This window comes from Dipodomys merriami, unplaced genomic scaffold, assembly GCF_024711535.1.
Source record: "Dipodomys merriami isolate MVZ:Mamm:240054 unplaced genomic scaffold, mDipMer1.0.p SCAF_112, whole genome shotgun sequence".
Classification (NCBI taxonomy): Eukaryota; Metazoa; Chordata; class Mammalia; order Rodentia; family Heteromyidae; genus Dipodomys; species Dipodomys merriami.
The window spans coordinates 2,834,892-2,848,705 of NW_027202405.1; the positions used below are offsets into that span (position 1 = coordinate 2,834,892).

Below are 13,814 nucleotides of genomic sequence, written 5' to 3' on the forward strand. Positions count from 1 at the left end.
GTTACATTAATGCAAATGGACTGTTGATAAATCAGAAAATAATTTAAACCTAACAGAATTATAGAACATATAAATTGTGAGTAAGTGTAGAGAGTAACTTGAAAATTAGACTTTTACAAAAAGGTGGAGGTTTTTGCCTGTTTAACTTTTTTTTGATTAACATTCACACAGACTATAAAAGCCATACATGCCCATTGTGAAACACAAACACCTAAGAAAAATTTTAAGTGAAAAAGACATAGAGATGAAACCTGTTAGCATTTTAGTACATTATTGCAGACTGAACCTCCTCATGCATCCCCGAAAGATACATCAAAGTCCTCATTCCCATGTGACCTTGCTTGGAAATACTAAGGAGTTCCTTAGGGTAAGCACTCAGTCAATATGACTGGTGTCATAATAAGAAGGGAAAAGGGACAGAGACAAACATGCCCAGTAAGAAGACCAAGAAAAGGTGCCAAGGAGAATAGCATGTGAAGATGGAGGACTGGGCTGATGGGCCTCAAAGCTTGGGGAACTTTGGATGACTACATGCTGGGAAAGGCTCAAAGCAGGTTCCCTCCAGAGTGAGCAAATACTGGGGACACTCTGATGTTTGGGTTTCTGTCCTCTAAAGTACTAGAAAATAAACCCACATTGTTTTAAGTCACTCAGGTTATGGCACTTTGTTATTCTAGATTGGTAAAAATTATGTTATAACATTTTCTCTTTTATTATAATTTCCAAATTACTCTTTATTGAAAACTTCTCTTAAGTGAGCCAATTTTTATTTTAAATCAGAGGATGGGGAAGGGGAAGAGAGCAAATATAGTGGCTTAATTTGTCAAAGGTACTAAAACTATATTTTTCTCTTTTTTTGCTTCCACCATTTTGTCCATTAAAATACATTTTTGAATAAGTATTGAAAGTTGCCTTTTATTTTTCTGATTTAATATGGAGTTTTTGGTTCTGCTTTTAAAGGACAAATACGGAATATTAATTTGCTCTGTCTGTAGTAACAAAGTACCACAGCCAGGTGAATGAAACAACATAGTACTTTTTCACTATTCTAGACAAATCCATCAATCATATAATAAAGGCTACAAAGTAGAAATTAAATACAATTGGGAAACATTCCTTAAACTACAAGTAGTGATAGGTACAAGGGTATATTTTTGCTGTAGCTCTAGATTTGTTCACATAATTTTACATTTTCAGAAAGTGCAAAATAGTTGCCTATGATCAGGCTTTTGTGATGTAAGACAGGTAACCATTATGTATCCTAGGACACTTGTTGACATACTAAAGCACAATAATTAATGACATAGAATAGTGACTACAAGGAATGATAAAAGATGAACTATTAAAGATACATGGTAGTGGTGGGAGTTAGTGGCTCATGCCTGTAATCCTAGATACTCAGGAGACAGATCTGAGGATTGTGGTTCAAAGCCATCCTGGGCAGGAAAGTCTGTAAGATCCATATCTCCAATTAACCATTAAAAAGCTAGAAGTGGAGCTATGGCTCAAGTACTAGAGTACTAGTCTTAACCAAAAAAAAAAAAAAAAAGCTCAGGGACAGAGCCCAGATTCTGAGTTCAAGCTCTAGGACTAGCACCAAAAAAAGGGAAAATAACAAGATACATGGTAACCCCAAGAAATGGTAATTTGTTCAAAACTTTAATTAGAATGTGATTTTTTGTTGCTTGCTCAAAAAAAGAATATATTCAGCCTTGTTTTTTTTACTTTAACAATCTCATTACTCTTAAACTCTAATTAGCAAATATATATTTCTATGTTTAATTTTTAATACTCTAGTTTTACGTGCTATTTTATTCTAGAGATCTTCCCACAAATCCTTTACTACTCAATCCCTAGTGTTTAAAAACATACTTCAAAAAGTGCTAGTCCTAATTATATCAAAATAAATGAGCTTTGCAACATGAAATTTGTAAGCAAATGATTATTTAATCACATATACCTATTTAGTTACTTTTATCCTGTTTTCACATATTTTAATTAGCAATAAAATGTGAAGCAATATAAGGCAATGATTTGTACTTACTAAGCTAAAATGAAGCTCACATGGGAATCGAGTAAAAAGTATTTTTTATGTTTAATAAAAAGAATGTGACTGCTCAGAAATAATTCAGTTTTTATTAAACAAATCTACTACTTGTATTCATTTTCAAATTGTTAAAGGTATAGAACACTGGTAACTGATAAATTCAAATTTTCCTTTTAACTTCTAAACTGGTAAGATTAGGATTAAGCATATTGCAAGTTTTTCTCAGAATTTTTGGATATCTCTATCTGTCTATATATTTACATCTATATATTATGCTGGTACTGAAGCTTGAATCCAGGACTTCATGCTCTCATTCAGTTTTTTACCTCATAGCTGGTACTCTATCATGTGAACCATACCTCCACTTCTAGCTCTTTTACTGACTAATTATTAATTGACTGTAGTTGATTAGACTAGAGTTTTCTTTAAGGGCCACACAGAGGACTGAAAAGTTGCTGCTCCTCATAGATTACCTGTGATGGGGCAAAGCCAGACATATGAAATGCAGAAAACACAAGCGGAAGCTCAGCCTTCAGGAGCATTTCAATAGAGTGAGTACTGCAGAAATAGACTGGATGTATGCCCGATTCTATGGTGTCAACAGGTAGATACCGCTATGGAAAACAGAGAAATTGGAACCAGTGAATATACATGTAATTGAAAATAATCGAATGCGTTGTTTATGTGGTGGTATAACAAGTTATTGTAATCATTATAATTATATAAATAAAAATATTAAGTCTCAATAAAAGCAGAATTATATACATTGCTAAATCACAGGAGAAAAGATAAAACTTTGAAATTTTGGTAACTTCAAAGTCTGTAGAACAATGAAGAAGGGTGCTAGATGAACAAATAAACACGAGTGAGTGAATGAGTAGTGAATACTTTATATATTAAGGTGAAGTGTATTTCAATATGTTTTCTATTTCTGTCCTAATGTTAAAAAAGGTTTTAGTTAGATTTGGGGATGTTTTCTTCATTTTATATGTTGATATTAAATCAAATCTAAACCTGAATTAACAACAACCCCCATGTAGAACTCTACAATAAAACCTAACTCTAAACCTGGAGCAAAATGCATAATTCACCCAAAGTTCTCAGGGCAACTATGTTATATGCAATGTATAATTGTATACATATTTTTATTTTATATTATATATGTGTTTATAAACATATGCATATGTTTATTTACAAACTTGGATTTGTCAGCAATGTTTTCGTGATTGCGTTTATTTCGGTTGAGCAAGTCATAATTTGTCATGAATGGTCAATAATGTTTTTATCTAGTATTACTACAAATTCAACAACTGCCCACGTAACTGTTTTTAGCAAAGAATAACTGTTTTCTAGCAATTTTGAACTGGTTACCAGCAAATTTTGAATCAAGTATCAAGAAAACATGAATAGCAATTATGCCAATAAAACTGCTCATTAAATTAGATATGAAGACTTTACTGGATAAATCCTGTCTTAAAATGTTTGGGGCAGGGGGGGTCCTGGGGCTTTAATTCAGGGCCTGAGTGTTATCCCTGAGTTTCTTTTGCTCAAGGCTAACATTTGAGCCACAGCTCCATTTAAGAGTATCATAGACTGACAGGCTTGGAATCACAAGCCTTAGATTTCAGCCTCCTGATTAGCTAGGATTACAGGCATGAGCCACCAGCACCTGACTCCTAAAACTTTTTTAATAAAAGAAACACTATGTTGAAAAACGAACTTTACAATTTAGCCGGGGGGGGCGGGGGAAGAGAGGGGGTGTTGTGGAGATGGGAGAGAAGGGATGGTTGGGGAAAAACAAAGGAGGAGACAACAATGCTTGATAAGAAATGTACTCATTACCTTGCTCATGTAACTGTAATCCCTCCTCTGTACAGTATTCTCACATTAAAAACTTCTTTAAAAAGAAAAGAAACTTGATACTTCAAAATTAAGACAAATCAAACCAATAAATAACATAAATAACATAGGGTTTAAAATATGAAGGATTCTTTGTAACTTCATTGTATAGTATTTTTAGAGATGTAAATCAGACATACATAATAAACTTTCTGAAATTACCACCCTGACTTATCAGTGCTTTTGTGTTTTGTAATGACAATGATTTATCATTTCACAATGCACAAATATCGATTTGTAGGGAAAAATACACCACAGAAATTATCACTTTTTATTCTGATAGGTTCTCTAGGAGATATCACATATGGACAAGAACATGGTAATTCTATATAGTGATGAATGAAGACATAGCTAGCATATTAAATGGACATCTTAGTGTCACTTCACATCGATCTCAAGGAAAAATATGCTGTTGAGTAGTTAAATATAATACAGTCTAAGAATTAATATCCATTGATTTCCTTCTTGTGAAATCTAATGCATTTTGCTAATGGTTATTTGTATAATGAATGCATTTAATAAACATAATTTTTTTGTTACTCCTGGGGCTTAAACTCAGGGCCTGAGTACTGTCTCTGAACTTCCTTTGCTCAAGTCTAGTACTCTACCACTTGAGCTACAGCACCACTTATCATGTGATGCTGAGGAATCGAATCCAGGTCTTCATGCATGCTAGGCAAGTATTCTAGCACTAAAGGCACATTTCCAACCCTAAACAAATTTTAAAGTGAATTTAGCTAATAATTTCTGAGAATTGTACATAACAGTTATAAAGAATTTCAATGTCCACATACCACACGTCCATAGAAAGGGTTTGAAAAGTATTAGTATAGATGATGTAGTATTGGAATTTTCCCGAAAATGAGTATGTTAACAAGAGTCAATAAACAGAAACATAAATGAACAGAAACATAAATAAAACTGAGGGGCATACTTTCCTCTAAAATAATCTGAGAATTTACAAACTATTCAAGCTATGGAAATAAGTTATTAATGAAAGTACTTCAATAAAAACTCAGTATGGATTTTCAAAATTCATACTAAAGAATGGGTCTATTCCTCTATAAAATATGGTTACAATTTTAAATTAATAAATGATTTTCTTCTATAATTTAACGATTAAGGTAATTTTTCTGCCAAAACAACAAAAAATACACATTTATTTCTTATATCTAGACTTTACTATTTTATTAAACAATGGGTTTCTAACTATTAAACTTAATTTTTGAACTATTTTGTTGTGAAAATGCTTCTATTATCTTTACTCTTTAGTTATCATTCAGTAAGACATCAAATATTGGCAAAATATACAATTGATATCTTCAAAGAAAATGACTCAAAAAGCATTCATGTAAGAAAATTGTTAAAATAATAAAGCTTCCCTTAGAAAAGAGACAAAAAGGGTAGCACTGTTAGTTCATGCCTATAATCCTAGCTATTCAGGAGGCTGAGATCTAAGGGTCATGTTTCAAAGCCAGCCCAGGCAGAAAAGTCTCTGTGAGACTCTTATCTTCAATTAGTCACTCAAAAACCAGAATTGGCTCAGAGTGAAAGAGGAGCTAGCCTTGAGTAAAAGAGCTCAGGGATAGCACCCAGGCCCTGAGTTCAAACCCCACAACTGACCAAAAGGAAGGAAGGAAGGAAGGAAGGAAGGAAGGAAGGAAGGAAGGAAGGAAGGAAGGAAGGAAGGAAGGAAGGAAGGAAGGAAGGAAGGAAGGAAGGAAAGAAGGAAGGAAGGAAGGAAGGAAGGAAGGAAGGAAGGAAGGAAGGAAGGAAGGAAGGAAGGAAGGCAGGCAGGCAGGCAGAAATATGTAGCTCTTACAGAAATATGTAGTCTTGGTAGCCAAAGGAAAGCAGAGGTGAGAAGCCGGGAGAACTGCTGAAGAAACTGGAATGTTTTCTCTTTATCCCCCAACATTATCATGAACAGAGAAGATGCAAACCAGTCATGGCCAGGGTAATTTCCTTGAAGGCAGACTGGAAACCACAGTTAAGGAACTTCTGCAGTATCTTACAAGTTGAGATATAAAGAACTTCATGAATATTCGTTTCCAGGATCTTCCTTGGGAACTAAGATACTAATTGAATGTAGTACTCATTGTGTCTTCAATTTACAAACTATTCAAGCTGTGGAACTAAGTTATTAATAAAAAGTAAATCACTTCTATAATTACTACTTTAACATACTATTTGCTTACATATCCAGAGGAATTCAAGGTGAAGAGCAGCTGAAGGAAAAAGACACTGTTCTGTAAAGCTGCTTATTTAAGTCATTGATACAGCAGTACCCTCCCTCCTGCCTTTCTTGCTAAACAACCGGTATGACCAAGCATAATAGAACCTATATAATTTTTAAATAACCATTTCCTGGTTTTACTTTCCCTTGAGCCAACAATTCAAATGAAACTACAAAAGGCCATCAGCAGGGTAACAGAGCAGCAGCTCTAGTAGGGATCTACAAAACCTCTTTGTGTGAAAACACCTTCTAATGATTTTGTTCAATTTAAGATTCAATGAGATCAAATGTTGGCTCAAATTAATAAAATTCATGTTTACAATACAAAACAAAATACCATTAAGGATATACTGTAACAAGTCACACAATAATTTAAAATATTACTTTACTATATAAATGCGGTAACGGATCTCATCAAAAAGTATGTAAAACAGTGAAGAAAGATCAAGCACTTATGAATCCACTCAAAAGGATACGAAGTGAAGATTTCACAGGAGACTGCTGCTGTTTCAGGAATCTCTCACAGTGCTTTAAAAGCAAGGCAAGGTCATTTTCTGCGCCATCTTTCAACAAGTTGAGAAACTTACCATACCTACATTTTTTTAAAATAAAAAAGGCCATTAAAAAACTGCACATTTATTGTTTTAATGCATCAACTATATTCCTTTTCAGATCTCAAGGTTTCGAGTTTCTAAAATTCTATTTTTAGCATAACTATTTTACATATACTATTCAGGATAAAAAAACTCTACATGTCCTGATTAAGATATTTGGACATCAGCATTTACAGTATTAAAAACTCCTATATGTTTAGTACAATGAATGTAACAATTGTTCAAGGAAAGTCATAACATGCTCCTTTTTTCCCCACATGTGCTCCTTTTGAAACCTTATTAAGACTTAACTTGATCATCACTGTAAGAGAACTCAGGTGCTTTCAGTCTTGAGAGACAAACAAATTCATTTTCAGTGGTTTAATATGTGCTACCAGCCTGACTTACACTGCAGTGTACCCAAACAGTACGTTATAAATAACTTTTTCTGAGTGCTAGTGTCTCCCTCCTATAATCCTAGCTACTTCTGAGGCAGCTAAGACCCAGAAGCTCAGGAAGCTCAAGGTCAGCCCAGGAAGAAGAGTCTGCAAGACTGTATTTCTAAAGTAACTAGCAAAAAAAAAAAAAAAACAAGTGGTAGAGAGTCGGAAGAACAAGCAAGATGAGGGACCATGAGGCCCTAATTTCAAACTCTGGTACTAGCAAAAAACAAAGAAAAAAGGAAAAGAAAAGATTTCCATTTACTTCCTACAAATAAACTATTTAAAATATGTGACTACACTGCTCATGTTATAAGCAAACATTTCTAAAAGGAAATAGGGGCCCACAAACTATTTGCATGTGAAGGGAGTATAGAGTTGGAGAACATAATTAAGAGTTCAGATGGAATGCATCATGCATTTGTAAAACAGCTTTTGTAATGACTCCCACGTATTTCTATCATAGACTTGATTGTGAAGCTGACCCTAACATTAAAATGGGATGGTTCAAAGCCTCCTTTAATAGACAAGAAGCAGAAGTTTCAGTGACTTAGTCTTAATCCCCAGTTTGTGACTAAGCATGCCTATTTCTTCTGGCAATGGCAGTATGACTGAAAAAATTCAAACTACAATATGAGTATCTTCATTTTAACTTCCAACTCTTGTTCTTAAGGTACTTTTGTATACTTTATGTTAGTCTGACAATTAGGACTAATCACATTTTAGAAAATGGCATGATTGTGTTACCAATGTGGTGATTTTTACAATGCTATTTTTGGGAAAAATCTGATAGTCTTTGAGTCTAAAACACACTGTAATTAGCCTCTGGAATAATAATGCACTATAACTGATTTACAGGCAGAGATAATTTAATCATGAGCCAATATACTGGAAGATAAAGTTATTCTTTTGTGAGTGATAAACTTTGCATTTAAAGAATACAAAATGGTTGGTTGTTAAATATTATTAAGCACATATCACGCAGATGAGTTCTCAGAGTGCAAAAGGGAGATTATTTCCTTGTATACCTGACAGTCATTTTAATGCCAAGCTGCTGTACAGATGAAAGACTTTCATTCTTCACATTTGCATCCGTGGCTAGAAACAATAGAAAACTGAGTTATAAAAATGTATAAAAGTCTGCATAATAATCACATTTTAATTGAAAATTGATGAAAGCAATATTTTTACATATTTAATGTGAATTTTGGAGACACTGATGAATTTGTTCTTTTATAAGAGCTGCCAGTTATATTTTCAAAGGAATTAAAAGGGAACTTTTTATAAGTAACTTTTCTCTTATAAAAAGCATTTTTAATCACATTTTAAAATGACTAATAAGCCAGGTACCTGTGGCTCATGACTGAAATCCTAACTACTTAGGAGTCTGAATTCTAGGGATTATAGTATGGCTAGACAAATCCATCTCATTGGAGACTCTCATCTCCAATTAACCAGCACAAAGCAGGAACTGGAGTTGTGTCTCAAAAAGTAGAGCCTCAGGAGTGAGCAAAAAAGCCAAGCAGATGAGAAGACAGGCTTCCGTACTCACACACACAGTAATTCTGAGCAAAACGCAATGTATACATATTTAAAATACCCTTGGTGAAGTTAATAAACACTAAAAAAAATGAAATAAAAAAAAGAATGACAGGAAAGTAGAGCAAGCCTGGATAGGGGAGTGGGCACCAGTGGGAGGACGTAGGGCTCACAAAAGAGTGAACAAAGATGAAATGGTCACCACAGTGTTTTCACATATGAGAATGAAGTAGTAAAAACCTGATGAAATTGTTTTAGAAAGGAAATGAGATAAAGCAGAATGATACAGGGGGTGAAGTTGATCAGAATACTTGGTTTCTATGTGTGGAAATGTCACACTATAACCCCCCATTGTACAATTAATGAGTGCTATAACTGGCTTCAAAATAATTTATTTTATTTGGCCATACATAAAAAAGAACAAACAAAAACCAAACAAAACCATTAAACATAAAAAACAAGATCTACAATACTGTAACTTTTACTATGCAATGAATATAAAATATCTTGAATTATAAATATACACAACCATAGTTTTTTATTCCTTCCTGACATTCATGTGAAAAATTTCAGCAAGCATTCTTGCACTTTTACAGAATAACAATATACAAGAGTGAATTTCTTCCTGCATGCAACTTTTCTCTGTGAGTAGAAAATATGATCATCTACCAAAAGTGAGGAAGGGTAGAAAGGCTAATGAGAGCCTGAAAGGTTGGGTTGATTCTAAACACTGAATGTGAATATTTGAAAGAATCACTAGTTGTCTAAAGAAAGTAGTGTACATACACACAATTAAGGAAAGCCACCCAAAATCACATAGTTATCTAGTGCTAAACAACACCAAAACCCAGGTTTTTCTGAATCTCATATAATTGGGATCTCCTGGTCACTACATATGAGTAGAATTCATACTATCTATAGGATCTGTTTCTACTGTAGGGTCTTTCATTTCTTGTAATAAATCACCTCTGATAAGGATGAGTGTGGAATACTATGCAAGAATCTATGAAGGATAAGAGATAAATCAGATATATGCTGAAGGAACTTTTCTCTGTAGTGTCAAAGATAAACTGCATATAAAGATAATTCTGATAAAGGTGTTTTATAGGCCTAAGTGGGAGAAGAATAGTATAGAAAGAGTACTCTGGGAATTCTAAAGAAGAAAAGAGTCTCTGCATCTGCTTAGGAAAACGTGCCATGCAAGGTAAACCTTAAAATATGAATAGACCTTAGATATTCAATGAAAGGAAGACAAATGTGAACTGCTATGGAGAATCTACTCTTGACTGTTAATACATACTCTTTAACAATGCAAGTTAAGGTAACTAACTCAACCTAGTTTGCCTGGAAATTTCATGATGGTTTAGCAGCTTAGGTCTCATGCAGCAGGAACAAAACTCAGTCCCAGGGGAAGGAGATTTAGCCACCATACCCAGAAGTGGTTATTTTCTTCTAGAAAAAGAAGTTTAAATACTCAAAACTCTTTTCTAAAGTGCTTGGTGAATTCCTTGACAAGCCACATCTGAGTCATTTATTTAGATTGGAATGCAATCTTAGCAATGCTGTTTATATTTTACTTATAATGACAGCAGTTAAGCTGCACTTTACATAGCTTGTATTTTCTTGTTATTTACAACTGTCATGGTGTTAACAGATGTACCTTCTTTCCCTTAGAAGGAAACCAGTTCTATACTTCTGAAAGATCTCCACTTGTAGCAACAACAGATTAAAGTTGCTATTCAAAGTTGTTCCCCCAGATTTTCAAACTCGAATGGGCATGAACCTTTTTCACCTTAGAAACCACGGAGCTAAAGAGGATGTACATCTCTGACAGAAAGAAATAACTCTACCACATAGGGACAGACAGAGAAAGAAGACAGCTCGTTTTGATGTCAATGATTCTTTTTTTTGGGGGGGTGGGGAGGGTCGGGTTCTGGGGCCTGAACTCTGGGCCTGGGTGCTGTCCCTCAGCTCTTCAGCTCAAGGCTAGTGCTCTACCACTTGAGCCACAGCGCCACTTCCAGCTTTTTTCTTTTTGCTTATGTGGTGCTGAGGAAATCGAACCCAGGGCCCCATGCATGCAAGGCAAGCGCTCTACCACTGAGCCACCTTCCCAGCCCCTCAATGATTCTTTTCTGATTCTTTTGCTACATAAAGTGATAGAAAACTTCGGTTTTCCTGCTTTCACTGTATTTGAGGTTGGTATAATTTGTGGAGGGGAAGGGAAAAAACAAATCGTTTAAATAGGGATACAGGTGGACCCATTGCAGCAATGAGATGTACAAGTCGTTATGTTGAAAAACGAAGTTCGCAACTTTGGTGGGGGGTGGGGAGGAGGATTAGGTGGGAGGAGTGAGGGAGGATGGGAAGGGATGGGAAGGAGAAACAAAGGAGGCTACAATGCTTGATAAGAAATGTACTCATTATCTTGCCCATGTAATTGTAACTCCTCTGTACAGTATTTTCACAATTAAAAAAATACTTCACATCTAAAAAAAAAGAAAAGAAAACTTCGGTTTTCATTACTGATGGGAAGGGGAAACAAAGGAGGAGGCAACAATGCTTGATAAGAAATGTACTCATTACCTTGGCCATGTAATTGTAACCCCTATGTATGGTATTTTCACAATGAAAAATTTTTTAAAAAATACTTTACCTTTTGCAGCAATGCAGCCTTTTTTTTAAACTACCATCATTTTTCTATTAAATTTTAAGGATTATTATGGGGGATATTAATTGATGGGGGGGAAGCTTTTAAAACAATAAACCTAAAAGTCTTATCCTAAGTTGCTACAGCTATAGACTAGACCTCCTCTCAACTATCATAATGTGATACAGTGACAATAATGTGCTTTCTATCAAGTATATCAAGCTAGGTTTATACATATATGTCTCTGAACGATAGAGGAGGAACATGTGGTGGTGGGAAGAACAGAGAAATGGCTCCCTATGCCAAGTGTCATATGGACCATGGTCATATGGACCTGGGGGTGAGTACCACCAGGAGACTGTGGCCTCCATCCACATCAGTGAAGCCTGGGATGAAGTCACGAAACAGGGTGAGTGATGCTGCCAAAAGAAGTAGCTTAGCAATGTTCTGTGAGCATAGAATTCTTCTCAATCTTCTCTTGGAAGAAAGGACTTCTTCTAGAGTAGGTGGACTGAGAGGAATCCTTTGACTTTTGTAGAACTGAATGAATAATTTATACTCCACTCTAAATAATAATAATAATAATTTCTACTCCACTCTAAAAGCTTGTGATTATGTTTTCAGACAAAATCCTAGTGCTGGATCATTTCAAGTGAAAATAGATCCCAATAATGGCTATGCTTCAAAATCCTCTGAAAAGAATTTTTTTTCACAAGATAAACTGGCTCTACTGTAGACTAATAATTAATATGTAACGGGTGAATGAGTGATCATTTTTAAAGACCTTTACTTTTGGGGGGGCATTAAAATTAAAATCACCAATATAAAATTTAGACATAGTTATAACTGAACAATAACACTGACTACTCAAATTCCACATTAGTGAAGGGTTCCGTTAACTTCTCAAGGTGTTCATGTGGATATGTTGAGTATAACAAAATAAACAAAATATTCCATTTTCAAATGTTATATGAAATAGATATAAATAAGTTTAATATTAATAAAATCCTACAGAAAAAAATAGAAAAATGAGCATGAAACCAGAAAATAATATAAAGGGAAAAAAAGGACAAACAAAATTTAGACACATGTTTTGCATACATTTTGACAACTTAGATGAAGAAATGAATATTAGACTATGAAAGTTCAGTGGAATTAACTGCATTATATACAACTTGAGCTAAGTAAAATTTATTAAGTAAGAATTAAAACCTTTAGAACTAAAACTGACAAGGTAAATTGAATAAGTAAAATTTAATGATAAAAGATGTATGTCTTGATGCAGGTGTGGTGGTGCATGCCTGTAATTCCAGCATTTGGGTAACTGAGGTAGGACAACTGTGAATTCAAGGTTAGCATAGGCTATAAAGCAAGACCCTAGCTTTAAAAAAAATCAAACCTAAATAACAATGATGACTAAATAGATTTGGGATCAATATCTATGGCCAACATATTAATATATTCACAATGTTATGTGGGAGACATAATAGCTGATTAACCTTCAATAATACAAACAAATGGGGGAGGGGACAATAAATATTAAACTAGAAGAAAAGTGGAGAGGAAAACAAATGATAACCTAAAAGATTTTCTGAAATCAAGCAACAAAGTCAGGATGGAATTCCCATTCCCTGAAATCAATAAGAAAACCGTAAGTTGTTGAAAAAGAGTGAGCAAATGATGTCATACTTATACTTATTCCATTTGCTTCATAAAGCTTTCTTAAACCTAAGACAGCATTATTATGACTATTATGTAAATAACCAATCATTCTGATTATAAAGATGATAGTTCCAGAATAAAGTAATTCGAGGAGACATCTTTAAATACAAACTTCAATCACTCACCTGGTAATGCATTCATTTCCATTTTGGGTTTGCAAAGCAAGCACAGACAGCAGCAGAAGGAAAAATTAAATCTGCCTGCAACTTGGCTAATGGTTCAGAAAAAAAAAAATGCATTTCCAGAAGAGTAAAGAATTTCTCCACCAGAGGACAAATCATGGCCCGGAAGCCAGTTCTGCCTGGCTGTTTACTGACACTCCTGAAGCCCTGCTATATTTGTTGTGAAGTCAGAGAAATCTTACCAAGCAAAGAAATCAAGTCAGGACATTTCCTCTTTCCTTTCCTTCTTTCCCCAAAGTCAAGGCTGCAGGCTCTCTTGCTTCCTTTTCAGAACAAAACTATTCTTACCTGTTTTATTCAGTTCATACTTTTCTAAATCCCAGTGCTTTGTGACCAAGCTACCTAAGCATCTCAGCTTAATTGATATCGTCAGGGTTATTTGGATTATGCAATTAGTACAGTCCAAGGATGCTCCCTGTCTTCTACTTTTTTCAGTTCTAATGTTCCCAAAATTGGATATGTACCACTCTATTGTTTCCTCCCCTTGTTATCCATGACGGCACAGT

At 34.6% G+C, this 13,814-nt stretch overlaps 1 protein-coding gene across 2 annotated transcripts in view; it reads right to left on the reverse strand.

Annotated features, from left to right (window-relative positions):
• Positions 1–13,814, reverse strand: part of Tbc1d32 (TBC1 domain family member 32) — a 137,312-nt gene that overhangs the window by 15,818 nt on the left and 107,680 nt on the right. For both annotated transcript variants that reach the window (XM_070015344.1, XM_070015343.1), the window contains exons 28-31: positions 8,244–8,313; positions 6,659–6,774; positions 5,769–5,923; positions 2,521–2,661 (exon numbers count right to left, since the gene is read on the reverse strand). In XM_070015344.1, the coding sequence (XP_069871445.1) occupies positions 2,521–2,661; positions 5,769–5,923; positions 6,659–6,774; positions 8,244–8,313 (482 nt within the window). The remainder of the gene's footprint in view (positions 1–2,520; positions 2,662–5,768; positions 5,924–6,658; positions 6,775–8,243; positions 8,314–13,814) is intronic.